The sequence below is a fragment of the Ciconia boyciana genome, chromosome 6 (genome assembly GCF_034638445.1).
Source record: "Ciconia boyciana chromosome 6, ASM3463844v1, whole genome shotgun sequence".
Classification (NCBI taxonomy): Eukaryota; Metazoa; Chordata; class Aves; order Ciconiiformes; family Ciconiidae; genus Ciconia; species Ciconia boyciana.
Window position 1 is genome coordinate 9,402,435 of NC_132939.1, and position 18,006 is coordinate 9,420,440.

At 36.4% G+C, this 18,006-nt stretch overlaps 1 protein-coding gene across 1 annotated transcript in view; it reads right to left on the bottom strand.

Moving 5' to 3' along the window:
• CCDC73 (coiled-coil domain containing 73) overlaps positions 1–18,006 on the bottom strand; it is a 69,935-nt gene that overhangs the window by 40,470 nt on the left and 11,459 nt on the right. The window contains exons 3-6 of the mRNA XM_072865110.1: positions 14,744–14,815; positions 13,944–13,979; positions 12,111–12,185; positions 9,941–9,979 (exon numbers count right to left, since the gene is read on the bottom strand). Of these exons, the coding sequence (XP_072721211.1) occupies positions 9,941–9,979; positions 12,111–12,185; positions 13,944–13,979; positions 14,744–14,815 (222 nt within the window). The remainder of the gene's footprint in view (positions 1–9,940; positions 9,980–12,110; positions 12,186–13,943; positions 13,980–14,743; positions 14,816–18,006) is intronic.

An 18,006-nucleotide genomic window follows, 5' to 3' on the forward strand; every position in this document is an offset into this window, starting at 1 on the left:
TTCTAGCATGTCTGGCATGGCAGCACTCAGCGGCAGTGTGACTTCTTTCAGGCCTCAATAGTCTGCTGTTAGCCTCCAGTCTCCATTAGAATTTTGCATTGGCCATATGGGACTATTAAAGGGTGAATGTGTCTTACTGATCACTCCTTGACTCTCCAGTTGCCGGATCAACTTATGGATGGGAACTAGGGAGTCTCGACTGGTGCGATTTTGTCACCGGTGCTATTGTCACTGGTGCACTGTCATGGTAGTAACTGGTACCTGCTGTTCCTTAACCCACAGCAACCCCACCACAGACTGGTCCTCTGAAAGATGAGGCAAGCTAGACAGCTGTTTAATCTTCTCCATACTCAAGGCAGCTATACCAAAAGCCCCCTGGTACCCTTTTGGGTCTTTGAAGTACCCTCTCCTGAGGTAGTCTATGCCAAGGATACATGGAGCCTCTGGACCAGTCAGAATAGGATGCTTTTGCCACTCACTCCCAGCTAGGCTTACCTCAGCCTCCAGTACAGACAGTTCTTGGGATCCTCTCATCACTCCAGAAACACAGATGGATTCTGCCCCTTTGTAATCTGATGGTATTAGAGTACACTGTGCACTGGTGTCCACTAGAGCTTTATACTCCTGTGGGGCTGATGTGCCAGGCCATCAAACCCACACAGTCCAGTAAACCCAGTTGTCCCTTTCCTCCGCCTGGCCGAAGGCAGGGCCTCTCTATTCCTGGTCAGAGTCTTCATTACTTGGTTTTTGTAACTGCAAAACAGAAGTCCCTTCATCACGGTCAAAAGTACGATCAACAAAATCTACTCTGCCCAACAGACACTGGAGCAGTAATTTTCCTGGATGGATGCTTTTTGGTTGTTGTTTTTCCTTGCAGTTCCTGTGCCTGAGCTTCTAGTCTCCAGGTAGGTTCACCATCCCACTTCCTCATGTCCTCCCCCTGGTCGTGCAGAAGAACCACAGGGTTGCACATGGTGTGTGCCACCTGTACCCTTTCCCTTGAACAGAAAAAGGCTGACTCTTAATAGCTGAGGCCTTGGAGTGTGTGAGGAAGATCTATGCTTGTCAGCTTGCTCAGACATTTTTTGGGTGAGTCTGTCCACAGCGGAGACACAGGCCCACATGGAAGAAGCGAGATTACCTTCGTATTCTGAGCGTTGCCTGGCCCACTTCATCTATAATTGGTGCCTCTATATCTGTCCAGCTCATTATTGCCAGGGTGTGAATGTATGACGTTGGTGCATTTCGTACAAACTTTCACCACATGCACTGTGCGCATCAGATTTCACCCAGGTCTTTGGATGCCTGGTTGTTATCCACGTTGTTATAGATCACCTTCAACATGGCTAATTCCCTCAGATACTGGATACCCCCCTCAATGTTAGTCCATTTCCTTTGGGAATTTGCAAGTTCTTCCTTGAGGAAGGACCTGTCCTTCACACTTGACAGGAGTCACTGCCAAAGACTGAAGACTCCTGCCTTTTTTCCAATCCCTTTGACAATGGCCTTATCCTTAGCACGGGATCCTAGCTGCTGGACTTCCTTACCCTCTAATTCCCGACTACTGGCCCCAATATCTCAGCATCGGAGTAACCAGCTGAATTTGCTCACCTAGTTGACAGCTAAAATGTTTTCGCATATCTCACATCTCACTTAGTGATAGGGATCGGGTGGTTTCTGTCCCATTTATGATTTCAGTCTCTTCCTCCTCCTGTTCTTGTGACTGCTCTGCTGCAGAATAGGCTGCCTCTTCTGATTCCTTCTCCTGCTCCCTCTTAGGAGAAGCTTCCTCATCCCTTACTAAATGAGTTGACTTCCGCTTCCATTGTTTCTTTTTAGTTATAGGGGCGACTGACACAGTGTCTGGTTTAGCCATAGTGTCTGTTGGTTTGTTTTCCCTCTCTTCTCCCTGAGGGTGCTGCATAATATTGAGCAGTGTTTGGTAGATGCTGGCCAGGGCCCAGCACAGTGCAGGAAGTTGTGCCTCTTTGGAATAGCCACAGCATTTTTTTTTTCCAAACGTTCTATCACTTCATCAGGATCCTGTAGTTGTTCAGGAGTGAAGTTCCAGAACATTGGAGGTGAGAAGTTCTCTAGATACCTGCCCATATTCTCCCAAATGCTGTGCCACCCGTGACCATACTTTCACAGAGCCTGGGTCATATTCCTAAATTGCTTGTTAACCTTAGACAAAACCAAAGCAATATTCCTAAGAAATACCAATAGAAGTATTTTAACTATCCAAGGATGTTCAAGATACTGAGAAGTTACTGTAACAAGGGAGAAAACATCACAGAAGAAGGTAGCAAAGGTGCCATTCTGTATTTCCACCACAAAAAACCTCTCAGAGGAAAAAGTATAGTTGTTAATTGTCTCCATGAGATGGTGCCCAAAGTACAGTGACAGCTTCAGTACAGAGCCCAAATACCAGATTAAGCTCAAGGTCAGTGTTTTAATAACAGATCTCCCAGGCAAAACATCACTAATCACTACAGAGCACAAAAAACTGCAAAAGGTAACACCAATCTTTACCATGTACGGCAAAAAAAAAAAGAGCTTGGTGCAGGTCAGATAAATTAATATGGAGAACAGATGAATCAATATCGTGACCCGCAACTGTTAACAGATATAAAACCCTTCTAATATGCTCTGGTCAATCTGTTATTCTCTCAAACCCTTCAAGCCCCACATCAGGCGCTGAAAAGGACTGTCATGCCAGCAACTAAGCACCACACAGCCGCTCACTCACTCCCCCCACCAGCAGGATGGGGGGAAGAGAATTGGAAGGGTAAAAGTGAGAAAACTCATGGGTTGAGATAAGAACAGTTTAATAACTGAAATTAAATAAAGTAATAAATAATAATAAATATTAATAATAATTTTAATGAAAATGAAAATAACAAAGAGAGATAAATAAAACCCAGGACAGACAAGTGATGCAAATGAAAACAATTGCCCACCACCAACCGACCGATGCCCAGCCAGTCCCCGAGCAGTGGCCCCCTGGCCAACCTTCCCCCTAGTTTACTGCTGAGCATGACGTCATATGTATGGAATAGCCCTTTCGTCAGTTGGGGTCAGCTGTCCCGGCTGTGCCCCCTCCCAGCTTCTTCTGCACCCGCAGCCTACTTGCTGGTGGGGTGGGGTGAGAACCAGAAAAGGTCTTGACTCTGTGTGAGCACTGCTAGCAATAACGAAAACATCCCTGAATTATCCACACTGTTTCCAGCACAAATCCCAAACATAGCCCCACACTAGCTACTATGAAGAAAATTAAGTCTACCCCAGCCAAAACCAGCACACATATCGAATGATCAGTTCCCATTTCCAGGTAGCACCTTATTCCAAAGACCTTCACCTGTGTGTTAGGTTATCAAAAAAGCGTTTTCACATATTTTCATATGCTACCCCTTATATTTAGGAGAACTTTCATGTTAATGTCTGCAGAACTGTATTAACTGTTTTCAAATCCTGATTTCAAGTTTTTCTTTGTTATATGTCTTACACATGTTATTTAATCTGTCATTGTATTGTGAACATAGCCTAACATGCTAATGCTGCCTGTGGTTTATACTTGTCCTCATGCAGAACCACTCAGTACAGCACTGCATTCTCTCATTCCTTTGATGTAGGATGTTCATGCAGATTAATGCAGTACCCACCCCACATCAGCTATTCAGTACCTGCACGTCTTTTGCTGCAGTTTCAAAACAATACAGTGGCTTCAGCAGCTATATGTTTGTACCTCATTGCCCCAGCTGCTTATTCGTTCCTACTGTAGTATTAAACCAAGTATACCATGCTCTCATGTCGCAGCAACGCAACAAAATACGGGGCCTGTTCAAAAATTCCAGACAGCTTAAATCACAGTCCCCACAACCAGTTGTCCCAGCACCTTCACAGAAGAGCACAGGGCAGAAATGAGTAAGTGGCTGGAGACAGGTAAGAGTAGGAGCTCCTTAAACTTCGGCAGCAGTGCTAGTGTATACATCATGAAAATAAGGCCTATAAACATTTATTCTCTCCTGTTACATAACAAAAGCAAGCTACTATGCAAACAGTGTTTAGGCTTCTTTGTAAAGCCACTAGTAAAAGTACTGCCTTCCTTTTATGGTCTTAAACACTTTCCAGCATAACATGGTTTTAATCAACAAGGAAAACTTTTAAAGCTATATTGCAATACAAACTCAAACAAAAATATTGGTTTTTTTCAATACAGCGTTGTTCAAAGTACAGGGCCACTATGATAATCAAGGGATTTGAGCACCCACCATGTGAGGAGAGGCTGAGGGAGCTGGCACTGTTCAGCCTGGAGAAGAGGTGACTCAGGGCGATCTTATCAACGTGTATAAATACCAGGTAGAAAGGAGGAAATAAAGAAGACGCAGCCAGACTCCTCTTTGTGGTGCCCACTGACACAAAGTGAGATACAGGAAATTTCACTTAAACTTGAGGGGAAAAAAGTTACTGTATGGGTGGTCAAACATTGGAACAGGTTGCACAGACAGGCTACGGAGTCTCCATCTGTGGAGATATTCAAAACCCGACTGGACGTGGCCCTGTGTAACCATCTCTAACTGACCCTGCTTTCAGCAGGGCAGGGTTAGACTAAGCCATCTCCAGAGATGCCAGACAGCCTCATCTGTTACAGTTTTGGGATTGTTAAAAATGACATAGTGCAAGGAAAATTAGGAGAGGATTTGTGTATTTGACACACCAAAACAAAAGAATTTCAACATACTTGCTAAAAACCAGAAGTGTATCAACTACTTCTGAAGAGTAGTGGTGACTTTGATTTGGATTAGGGAAACTAATGTAGATTAATACCCCGTGCTTCCCAGAAAAATGTAAGTAATCTTATAATGAATAATTATGAATGCCTCAGTATCAATTAGCAGTTGTAACACCTTGAAGTATGATTAATTCACTTCTACTTTAAGATTATGTATCTGTAGGGTTTTTTTCTAACTACTTTTGTAAGCATCTAACACTATATTTTTACTTCTACTAACATCTTGGCCTAAGTAATATCTTATCGCAATGAATCCCACACAGTAATTAGGTTAAAAGTATTTAAGTTTCATGAATTTTACCAATCTCTCTTGTTTTGTGAGGGCGTGATTGGAAATACATATTCACAGGAAACTATATTCAGTGATACATGCCACTGATTTTTTAAAAATTATTTGTTATCCTTTCTTTCACATAGACTAAGGTTTTTTGTGTTCCTCTTTACACTGTATTTTTGTTAATAGCTTTGTAGGTACTATTTGGTCAATCTTTAAAGTACTTTTCTCTGAAGAGAGTGGGTTAAATTAATTCCTCAGTAAAGATATCCATTTATTTAGACATCTAATCTATTTCTAATCTACAGTAGAGCAACACAGCAATTAAAATGAATTGGGCCAAATTCATTCCTGTGTGTAAATTCAAGTTACACAAGGATGAATCTGGCCCAGTCTGTTTGGCTTCCGTAAGGCTCCATTTCCATACAGTAGCAAATGCAATACATGTCCAAGCATCAGAGGATAATAAAAGCTGATAGTAATCAAAAGAAATGACCAACATAAGGCTAGCAAAACAGGATATACAATACAAATTTCTCATGTTTTATAAGGTATGAAATTAAACACACTACAGTAAATGGAAAGCCATAATGGAAGCACTGGTAAAGAAACACCACCACTTACAGAATCACTGCAAGGAATGTAGGTTGTGAATGTTCCTATAGTTTCTCTTTTTCCTAGTCATAAGTAAACTGTTGAAGAACTGTGCTTAGCTGATGCTAGAATGTGGATTTTATAACAAAAAAAATAAAAAGGAAAAATTATATTTGTTTTTCCTGATAGTCATTCAGATGTATTTATTCTAAGAGATCGATGAACAGGGAGGCATTGCTAATTTAAGACTGGAACAGCTTGTAGCAAGATCTGAGGTGTTTTGAGCTTTCTTTTATATGGATTTTTCTTAGTGTTCTCCCAATTTCTTTCTTCAGTCAGCAAGACAGTGTTAGTCCCTCCTCCTCGCTAGAAAAGTAGAAATATGCTTTGTTTTTCCCCAGGGCTCTTTCCAATGAGAAAAGGAATTGGCCTGCTATAGCCTCAAAAGTTTTATTAAGAACTTACCACTTGCCTAAATATGATTTTTGATGGCAAGCTGATCTCCAGGCTTAGTGCACAGTAAAATAAAAGCAGTCTGGTTTGCCTTCTGACATCCTTCCCTGAGTATGTGATTCTTCTGCTCACAGTGAAAAGGTCTCAAAACATTCTTCCATAGAAGACAATCAAGAAACACCAGCAGACACTGCAAGATAGGGAGGGTATGACCCTGGAGTTGGAGTAAGACCCACAGAATCTTGGTTCTCCTTCGTAATGTCTGATACTGCAAGAACAGGAATTATTGCCCTGCCCTCCACCAGTAATAAAGATAAGCTGGGATGGGGAGTGGAACTGATTGTGGCCATATGGTTTGTTGAGGCACAATGATTTCTTGGTGGAACTAGACCAGAGAAATAGTTCAGGGTCAGGTAGGTGACTGGAGGAAGACAGAGGGAATTGCTCATATCTCAAAGATATTCTGGAAATTGAGTCACTAGTCAGAGTTACTCAGTGAAGCAGAAGGTGGTAACTGGGAGGTGAAAGTGTCAGAGAAACAAAAGAGATGCAATGGCATGGAGACCTAAGGCAAGATCATGTGAAAATTATGCAGAGAGTTACCAATTGTAAATCTTCAAAATAGGAATTTTTTTCCACAATAGTTCCTTTAGTTCCCACCATTTTTCTACTTAAAAATAATTATTGTTAATTTATACTGTATCACTGCCTTCTCATTGTATTTTTAAACAACATAGTATAAATATAGCAAATTTCTAAAAAATGTGGAAAGGAAATAAAAATAACATTCCTTTCTCAGATTATTAAGAACAAACCAACTTTTAAAATTACATTTATTTAACATTTTCCAGGAATTCATTTTTCATTCATTTGGCAACTACATCTGTATTAGAAAACTAAATGGTGGCAGGGAAGCTCTCAGGAAATGCCTATACTGTTGTTAAAATATCCTTGACACCTTTGGCCTATGCCAGGTAGCACTCATGTCAGTGGTTCCTGGGCACAGTTCAGGAGACTGTCTGTGGGGAACAATGTGGGTTATTTGGATGCAGCTTCCCTCGTTTGAAGAGCAGTAGAGTTTAATGAATCTAGACCATTTCATATCACTTGAGTGCAGCTTCACTAAACAGTCTCACAAACATTTAGTTTACCAATATAAACACAGTTGGCAAGTGAAACTAGACTAATTACCAGTCATTCACAGAGGTAGTCACCCCATCTACTTTACTCATTAATACTGATGCACTGAATCACTACCTTGTAGACAGTGATGTCTCCCCATTGACTACACAGAGATCTCACACTCCAGATTTGCTCTTCTGAACTGCACACAAGATTTGGTCTCTAAACCAGCCGACATTAGCCTTAATCTCATTCTTCTTTTTTTATATTTTAGCACCATGATATATATTTAAGATCTAGGTACTACAGAAGACAAATAACTCTAAATGCTCACTCTCTCAGACATGTCCATGATTAGCCAATGCAAGTTAACAAGGGAACACGTGAACAGATGAAAAATTTACTTTAGGGGTTTTTTTTCCTACTTTATATCAGCTTTAATTCTACATTCAGAGAGTTCTAACATTCTATATTGTATCACCTGCCAGGAAATTAATGAAGGAGGAAACCAAGACCTGAGCAAGGCCATTTTCCTCCAGTTATTTCTTTATTTCAGCAGCAAGAAAAAGAATACAATACAGAACCCACACTCAAGCTTGTTCTATCAGACAACTAGCTTTGTAGTAATCATCCTGTAGCCTCCTGATTGCATGAGTGCTACTATCCATATGCAGTGAGGTGCCAAGTGGCTACACTGCACACAATAATCAACACTTATTGTGGAAACAAAGGAAAGATGGAAGAAAAATAAATCCTTTATTTCTTTGTCTCTATACAGTCTCTCAATATGAAACAAAAACTTCCACTATTTCAAAATTCTAGGAGATATCATAAGAATTATATCATTGCTACAATTTGCACATAAACTTACCTGGATAGCATGCTAAAATATGCTGTATATGCAATATATTAACATTGCATATGCTAGACTAAATGAACAGAATCAAAGGAACAAAACCAGAATAAAATGCTACATCAGAAAGACATGCTCAATCCCCAGCACAGACAAAAGCTACTTTACTGACTGGCAGGGTTTCTAAGGTGCCAGATATAAACTAAACAGCACATCTGCTTACTTTCAAAATACTAGCCAGGGCATGATCTAATCTGTCTTTAACAAACTTGAAATAGAAATGGGTCTCAAATAAATGAATGGTTTGGAATTTCACCCATTTTACTTTTAAACATTTTGCCATTTGTGATAACTAAGAGAGTCTATGTGGGCTACTATGTGATCCCTAGAACGAACCATTTATTTCAGTGCAACTACTGAAGGAGTGAAGTTGGTAGAATTTAACCCAGTCTAAAACTGTATGTATTAGCCCACTACTGCATAAGGCTGTAGGAAAGAATTCAATCCTGTTTACCTTGCGTTTTGTTGTTTTCATCATTTCATATCAGAGCATTTTCTATAAATATGGCCAAGCCATACATCTTATGTTTAGTGCTACATGCAAAAGAGTATTTCTAATATCTTGTCCCCCACTCAATAGCATTTAATAACCATACACTGTATCAAAGTCACAGTACCCCAATGTTTTCAAAATATTAAAATAATCAATTATTGGAAAAGTTTATAAACATAAGAAAGGAAGATATTCGTTTAAGCACCACAGATGTATTTCCAGCTTATACAGAAGGTGTTGTAATTTAAATATTCTCATTCATATGGAAGACTGAGCTTGCAAGTTATGAAAGAAAGGTAATATGTGAAATGACCTAAATATAAGTTCAATAATTTTGTATATTTTAAATACATTTTTAGTTTAGATGTATTTTAAGAATAAATACAAGTTAAAAGTGAAGTAAGACAAAACACATTTTATGCTGCCTTTGATCTTTAACTTGTAGCCTTATCTCCCAGGTCAGAGGGCACATTATTCAATTTCACCATATTTTGTGTAAAACCACTGTAGCGTTGAAGATGACTTTCAGTACAAATGTCATGGTACTTAAAGCTAAACTGGACCCTAGTTTTTTGAGCTTCTTAATTAAAATCACAGTTTGTAATGGTCTGACAATATTATCTTTATTCTTTCCAGTTGAGCAGCAGCAGAATTTTCACAGCATTTATTCAATCAAGCTTAGCAATGTTTCTGCAGCTCACTCTTTCACTTCCTAAAACAGACAACAGGGTTCAGAGTGACTATACTGTCACTCTATATAAATTTATTCTCTGTGTCAAAGGGAGTAAGCTGGACTGGATGAAATCTAAACTGTTCAGGGAACTGACGTTAAGAAGTAATTCTGAGAAGAGGAGTGAAAAAGAGTGAGAGGAAAAACATTGTCAATTTTTCTTAAAAAAACCCCCTAAGAACTGCTTGGAATTCTCTATTACTTCTTTGAGAGGAATATACTAGATCCTATAAGTGTAATATAATTACATTATGCAAATCACAGTTAATTAAAAAAAATCTTCACTCTAATCTATAAAGAGAAAAAAAAAATGTATAAATTATACTTTAATTCAGGGAGAAAAAAATTCCACGTGATAAACAGCAGCTATCAAACTATAAAAAACTAAAAACATTGTATTTGAAAGTTTTTCAGATTCGAAGTTGATATCACCTCTTTTGGTTATTTGTAATAATTATCACACATCCACTTAAGTATTAGAGTTGGTTATTATTTGCATTATACTGTAAGCAGACATTCTCTTTTCATAAAAGCTGTTCCTTATTTTTTTACTTTTATTAATTTCTTACCATTTCATTGAGTTTCTTTTGTAAAGTGTATTTTGAAATCTGTAAAATGAAAGACAGCTATTAATTAAATTGTAGTTACATTTTTTCCAATTACAACCTGCATATTTAAGTATTCTCATACCTAAGATTTAATTCCATTTATTGCCAATGCAATACAGTAATACTGGTTTTGAATTAATGATGACACTATTTCTTTTATTATTTGATCACTTTACATAATTTCACTTCAATGTTTAAATTATGTAAAAATGCTTTAAACTTATTTGTTACTAGAAGAATTTTCAAAATGCATAAATCCTTGTGTTTTCTGACATGTATCATAAAAATAACGTGTAAATGGACTAGAGTCTGTAAACTAGACCCTTAGAAATAAACAGAGAAGAAAACAGAGATAGAAATGAAAGTATTCCCTCAAGTCCTAAAGGAATATAAGTGTGTTCCCTGTTGGAAAAAAAATTCTAGGTAGATACTCTGAATGGTGGCGTATAAAGACATATTGTACCAATCTTGCATGCTTCAATAAGACTGACATTTGAAGTCATCAACACTTTTTCATACACCATTGACATCAGAGAATTTTGACTTGCGTAATACTTAAGATTGCAAGAGCTTTAGTCTCTGTAACTCTTAGAACGTTTAAAGAAACATTGACAAGGTCTAGAAAAAGAAAAGAAAATGTCAAAGAATCCAGTGTGTGTAAATCTTATACAGAAAATAGTATTTCTAGAAAAACCTGAGCCTAGAGAACAATCACTTTAAGGTAGAATTCTGACTTTCTGGATAGAGAGGACTACAGAACCGAATTAGAAATTCCTGACTCTTATTTTAGGCTGATTTCCAAACAATTTTTCTGGGTCCACAGGTTCATTGTGACCTTCTGCTTCCGCAAGTCACAGCAGAATTTCCTAGATCTGAACTATACTGTTACATAAATGTTTTATCTGTGAACATTAAACATTTAATGTTAAGCTTTTTTTTGAAATTTCTGTTTTATCTTACAAAAGAAAGGCCAGTGGAATCTTTCATTACTCTTGCTGTCCACATATTATGTTCAGCAGACCATGGAGGGATATTCTACATCATCTGTGCTATGCCAAGGTTTGAACAAGGCAACAAAATCCTTTACAGCTTCTGCACAGGCGGCCAGGCATGGGAATAAATTTATTTTGCTCCTAAAATACCTTCAGTGTTAACAAAATGATTAAACAAACAGTCTGATACCTAGTAAATGCATCCCATTATAAGACAATGTTAATAAGAACCAAACATGTTGCAAAATCATGGGTAATAATCCATTATAACCATTTTGTTTTCAATAGAATTAATTATTATCCCACTCAGTTTTGGGTAGAAAAATAATTAGTTCCTGGCAATACCTGAAATCTGGCAATGCATTACAATGCTAATTCTCTTCTGTGTTGAACAAAAACCTTCAGAGCTCTACTCTTTTAATCCATTTTTAACATACTTGCCTTGGTCTCTAAAAGAAAACTAAATACTAGCTATGTCCCTATGTCTTCCTTTATTTCAAGTAACTGTGAATCACAGCCACAAGTGCTCAAACACCATGTAACAATATAAAATACAACACAGAAATAACACCAAGCAGCATCAGAGTAATTTCTGCGTTTATCTGACAATTTTACTTTTACTGAAAAACAGGCATTGGAAAGCCATGGATTAAGTGGTAAATACAGAAACGTCCTAGTGAAATACAGAAACCTCCTAGTGAAACAAAGGAAAACTAATAAAAACACAACATAGGCAGCACTGTGAGTTGGAAGCCCAGTATGAATACTTGTTTCTGTTTAGGAGTCCAAAACCAGAGTTTCCTGACAGGTGAGAAGTGAGAAGACAATAATAGAAAGAAAGAGGAAGACTATGGAAATGAATAGAAAGCACATTTCACATGCTATTTGGACTTTTATTGAGTCTGGAGTTCTTCTGGAGGAAAACAACTTAAGCTGGAAGGCTAACTCAAAGTAATCTTGACACTGAAGACCAGAACAGAAACTCAGTGTTAGAAAGTGAGGTGTACATGAACTAGAAACATTAAATAAGAAGGCCTTAAAGACCCTCTTAAAAAGAACTATTTTCTTACCAGTGAAAAAACCTTAAACCAAAACATTTGCATACCAAGGAAAGTTATTTAACAAAAATAATAATTTACCTGTAATGCTTTTAATGCTTCCTTCAGTCCATCAATTTCTTTTTCTTTTGTTTCTACAGCAAGTTGATATTTTCCCTTTCAACAAAAGCTGTACTTCAGGATTTGGGCAGAATAAATGCATTTACAACAGAAATTTATCAACAAGAATGTTAGAAAAATAAAGCACTACTCTGCTCAGACAGAACAATTCATTGACGAAAACAGGTGAAAATTCAGCTAAAGAATTTAAAATGTACATATATATTGCTATGAAAAGTGAAAACACGTTAATATATTTTTACCATTTATGACTAGCCAGTAAGTTTTAAAGTTTTCTGTTCTGGAAGAGAAAAGCCTGACTAAGGCAGAATTAATAAGTTACTTTAGTTTAGAACAAAGGTACTAAATAACAAAGAAAGTATCAGGTAAATCCATTTTCTTATCCACTGTAGCAGGGTCTTCACAGAAGCAATTTCTTCAGCTTTTCCAATCCACAAAGACTGAACTGTAATCTGCTATCATGAGAATTACTAAATACATGCAGGCACATTTTATATTATACACGTGCACGCGCATATATATATATATATATATATGCATGTGACTAAAGTCAAAGAACTTCAGTGGGATTAAGTCAGGTAAGAATCTTGGGCAGCAATCAATACAATGGAGAACAGAATCTAGATATCAGAGAATATGCCAGGGAAAACAAATACATCCATTCAACCACCCCTGCGTGTTCCATTTGTTTCTAACATAGTGATGGCTGTGCAATCTCCTGAAACCACCTTGATGAGTAAAAGTACATATAATATAAATTGGAGCAAAAATTGGTCTTTGTATTCAAACTCTGTCATGAAACATTACAGCTTAATTTATTCTTTCAGTTACTTTGGCACGAAGTACTGAAAGTATATTCGATTCAATGGAAGTATTCAGAGAAAAAAAAAATCAGCACACAATTTAATTCTGAAACAGTAGCTGTCATTGAAAATACAAATCAAGGACTACTACATAGGTATGTGTGGACAAACAGGATGTCTTACCAAGAAAAATCTTCAAATACAAGCAAGAAAATAACTCAACCAGATAATAAAAATGCAGCAAACAATACAGTTTACTTTGATATACTTTCAAACCAATTTCACCTGTTTGCAAATTCTGTGCATGTTCTTATGAAACATATAGCATATTCATGCACTCTTAATCACTGGGAAATTTAAGTGAAACAGTAGAGACCACATGCAGACATTCATTAGCATCACTGTTTGAAACAGGCTCCTAGTATACCAAATGAAAATCCTTTATTCAGAAGAGGAAGCAGGCAATCAGCTTGGTATAAAAACTCATGTAGTTATGAAAAATTCCAGAAATTCAGGCTTAAGTATATCTTTCTTCAGTTTAGTTCAAGTTCCTTAAGAAACCAGCTCAGGTAAATCAATAAAAGCCCTGTTAAAATCTGGTTTTACTAAACCAGTTAGAATTGTTATTTTTCACTAGTACGTGAAAAAGGGCTTATGACAATTTGTCCCAAACCCCCCAAATAAAGTAAATTTTGTATAGCTTCAATATAGAACTATCAAGGAATACTTATTCCCCAGCTGATTTTTAGCATAAGCAGATTTTAAAGTGACATTTCACAAATAATTAAAAACTTCCACAGGCTATAAACAAAAAAACAAAAGTAACAAAGGTTATAAAGAAATTTTTTTTTGCAAAGGCCATAGCAAGAAAAATAATTTAATTGTAATATACTTAGTTTATACTTAGAACATGTTTGGTAAGTTATACAGCATTATGATTTGCTTCTGTGCTTCACTGGATGACAAATAACAAGTAATTGTAACAGAGTACCTTTTCTTCTTCCATGGCAAACATCCTTGCCTGTAACTTGATTGTCAGTGGCATTACCAAAAAAAAAAAAAAATCAGTATGACACATGGGACTAATTTTATTAATGCAACTTGACAAGACAATATAGTTATATTACCCTGCATAGCATACTTCCTGGTTTTTTTTCCTTTAACTATAGTAACTATAGAGTCACAAGCATCAAGCTTGTGAATCACAAATTATTTTTTCAAGAAAGAAAAACCTAATTGCTTGTCAATTTCTTTTTTGTGTGATATGATTGTGATGCAGGATTAGTGATAAATTCTTTATTGCCATGTGCAACAGTTTCAGTTCCTATGACTGTTCTCTGCAAGTTCTTTCAGCACTCATATTTGTTGATTATATATTATGGAGAAAAAAACACAACCCCAATTTGAAAGACTGAAACACACTTTCAAATGTTGAACAGAATAAGTTATGTGACAGATCTTTTACCATGGTTTATGAATCTATCATGCCATCTTAGAGAGAGGGGAAGCCCCCCCCCCCCCCAATAGATTAAAAGAAGCATTATCTTCTCTAGGAATTTTTTGAAAAATAAAAATGAAAAATCCCAGGAAGACTGGCTTACTGGGAAGAACTGTCAAAATACAGACATTATGCTGTGGTTGGAAGAAAGAAAAAGACCTGATTTCTTTGAGCTGTATATTCTAACATTTTACATGCAACAGAAAAATATTTTAATACCAACTGATAACTTGCTATTATGCCATCATATTTTAAAATCTCATTGTCAAAGCTAGAAGGCCTTATTTTGCTACCTGTTTTTTAAAAGCTGACATAGCTTCTTTGTTTTGTTGGTGCAATGTGTCCATCCGATGCTGCAGAGTTTCCTGCTCATGCGAAATAATACTGTGTTTTAAATATTATCTTACAGCAAACCATACATATAGTATTTCAAGAAAAAAAACTGATTCCTTGTTAAATATTTTTAGAAAGACATGATTGATTAAGAACAAAACCTGAAGACTAAGAGACATTTTTTAACTGGCAATCATCTTTTTGCTAGCGGTTTCTCTTTAATTCATAACAGGTAACAATTCTCACCTCTGGAATTCAGATATGTTGTTGCTAGGACTTCTACAAGCAACTCTTACCCATCCAATCAACCTGCAGAAGCAATCCAACACCCATTCCCATCTTAAGACAGCATCTTGACACAGTTCCAGGTAGTTTTAATAGAATTTAAATCTCCATTAAAAAAATATACTCCCATTAAAAAATAACAATCTGTTATTCTGCTTTTAGTTAAATTTTAGTCATTTAACAAACTACATGAAAGAGCTGAAGGAGGGCAGAAAAGACTAAGCGTAAGGTGAAAGTGTAAGCTTTTTATCATCCTACTGCCTGGCTTTACTCTCATCCATAAAAACAAGAAAATTAGTTGAAGATGTACTATTATTTTTGGTTTTTGGTTTTATTTCATGTCATAATCTCACAGACTAATACTACACTCTGCAAGTTGGCAATCTTTAACATCTTTAAGCATCATGTTCCTATACAGGGCAGGAAAAAACCCCCCCACAACTGACGTAAAGTAGTACAGAAGATATGTTTGTAAGATCAGTTTTTTTAAGTTCTAGACACTAAAAAAATATTAGATAAAAGTAGTCAAGAGGCTCTGTCCTTGAACACCTATCTCAAAATATAGATGAGTGTTTAGCTAAAATATTAGTGTGAAGTAGGAAATGATTAAGTAATGACTGCACAAAAATGAATATAAATTGAGACTATGAAAAAGAATGACTGGGAGAAAATAAATTGATAATTTGTTTCACATGAGAAGTCTAATTTCTTCTCCTGCCTTAAGTGAGAAATAAATTGAGAGTTTTTCAGACATAAAGCCCATTCCAAAATTGCCACTTTCTCCAGCAAATTGGTGTTGCTTTCAAGTTCCACAAGTGATAGCTGTTCCCCCTTTGATACAAGACAATAATCTGTGGAGGTAAGGTGTTTTATATTCATGTACATACTCATTAATTCTGTGTAAAATAGGTAGAGAAAGTTTTGATTTGCATCTAACAAAGAATACTACATGAACAAATATTCAAAAAAGTGAAAACAAAAGTCTTGAGGAATGTTTTCCTCAAGTTGTCACTTAGAACTGTGTTCAAAGACACAGGTTCTCTAGTGGGTAAAGGGCAAACCAAGTACGCTGGAAAGCCAGAAATGGTACTGCAGTGACAGCAAATTAGCTATTCTCAGTGGAGTATTCCTACTCACCACAGGAATGAAATTTTATATCCACAGTACTGTCAAATTAAGATGACACTTCTTTAGATTATAGGAATTCAAGCCAATATTATATAATATATTATGTAGATATAAGTTTGGTTTCACAGAACAGCCATCCTTTATACAATTTTGTCATTGATGTAATTGATAACTGGAAATAAGCATTACTGAGCTCTTCATAATATACCACAGTCTTCCTGGTACTGTATATTCAAGTGATGTATTTTACCATAAAAAAAAGAGACTGGGAAGTTTCTACAAATACTCATTTCTTAACAGGCCTCACAGCTGAGACTATTAAATAAAATTACTATATATAACTTTCTCAGAAATTCAGTTTTGGAATAAATTTTCCATACATGCCATGTATGTGTGGTGCAGGGAGAGTGAAGAACAAAGTTACTTTTTAAAAATATAAGCAAAATCACCTTTGATATTGTGATGTTCTACTAAGCATAATGAGTATACTCATTAGATTTAAAGGACTATCTTCTCCAGTTACTCTGTTTTCCCTACTCTAGCATATTTTTTTTCAAGAGCAGCAACAGTATTCATAAAACTTAGACAAAGATTTGCTTTAAAATTGTGATATTAAACCAGAAACTTAGCTCCAGTCATGTCTTTATTTTGAAATAGTTCACTAAATTTAAGGTAAAATAAAATATATACTGAATCACAGAAATGTTGACTGAAAGGGATATCTCTGAAGGAAAAAATATAACAGAACCTTTGATAAGCCAGGGGAAGCTGTCTACTTACTGAACTACTATTGAGGTCAATAGGATTCTGCATTCAGAAACCATCAGGTCACAAATTCAATTTAAACGTCATACTTAGCATTTTTATCTTACTGGAATCTCCAGAATTGGAAACTCATAACAGCTTGTTCCTTTGAAGTTGCAGAGCTCTACATATGTGTTCACATGAAGTTCCTAAAATCTACAACTCATTGTTTACATTAGGTTTGCCATGTGCCAATGTTAAATGCAAAGTGCAGAAAAAAGAGTTCACCTAACTGCCTGTAAGTCCCATCTTTTTATTAACTCTAAATTAAATTGCTGTTAAGGTCTCAGAATTAATGGAAATCATCCCTTTTGAACCCAGATTACTAAGAACTGCGATGCTAGGTTAAGAAAAGCAAAGAAGGGTTACAAATTGAAAGCACTGTTGCTTTTACAAATATAAAATGTTTCCTGTTTCTGTGTGCACATATATATCTTTCAGAAAAAAAGCACATAGTTAGGATTATTAATTTAAGATGGTTAGGATGAACTCCAAGATGAAATAGTCTTCCTTTACTACTAAGATGTTAAATATCCCAAGATCAAGGATAGAGCTGAAATTATTGTTTTTTCTGTGATCGTAAAATATACAGAGTGAAGCCTTTTATCTTGTGACCTAGTGACAGGGGTCATAGGTTTGATTGTATTAGAGAAGGGAATGGATTTCCTATGAAAGCATAACCTCAAGAGCCCTAACCCTAAGAAGAATGCTAGACTCATTTTACTGAAAACTTCATTCTGAGCATTTAAAAGCTGACAAACCACTTTTGAGTATGTCTAACATAAGTTTCTGTTTAAAATATATTTTTTTTTTAAATTTTCACATCCAAAACATTGCAAGTGAAGTCGTTTGTACAACTGCACTGGTACTTGCACTTGTCAAAGACAAGCATAATACAGAGAAGCTGTTGCATAGCTTCCGCCACACTAATGTGTCAACGTGCCTCATGTTAAGATAAATGCCTTAGTGCTTCAATATTTACATCCCTTTTGACTGAAGATTTCCA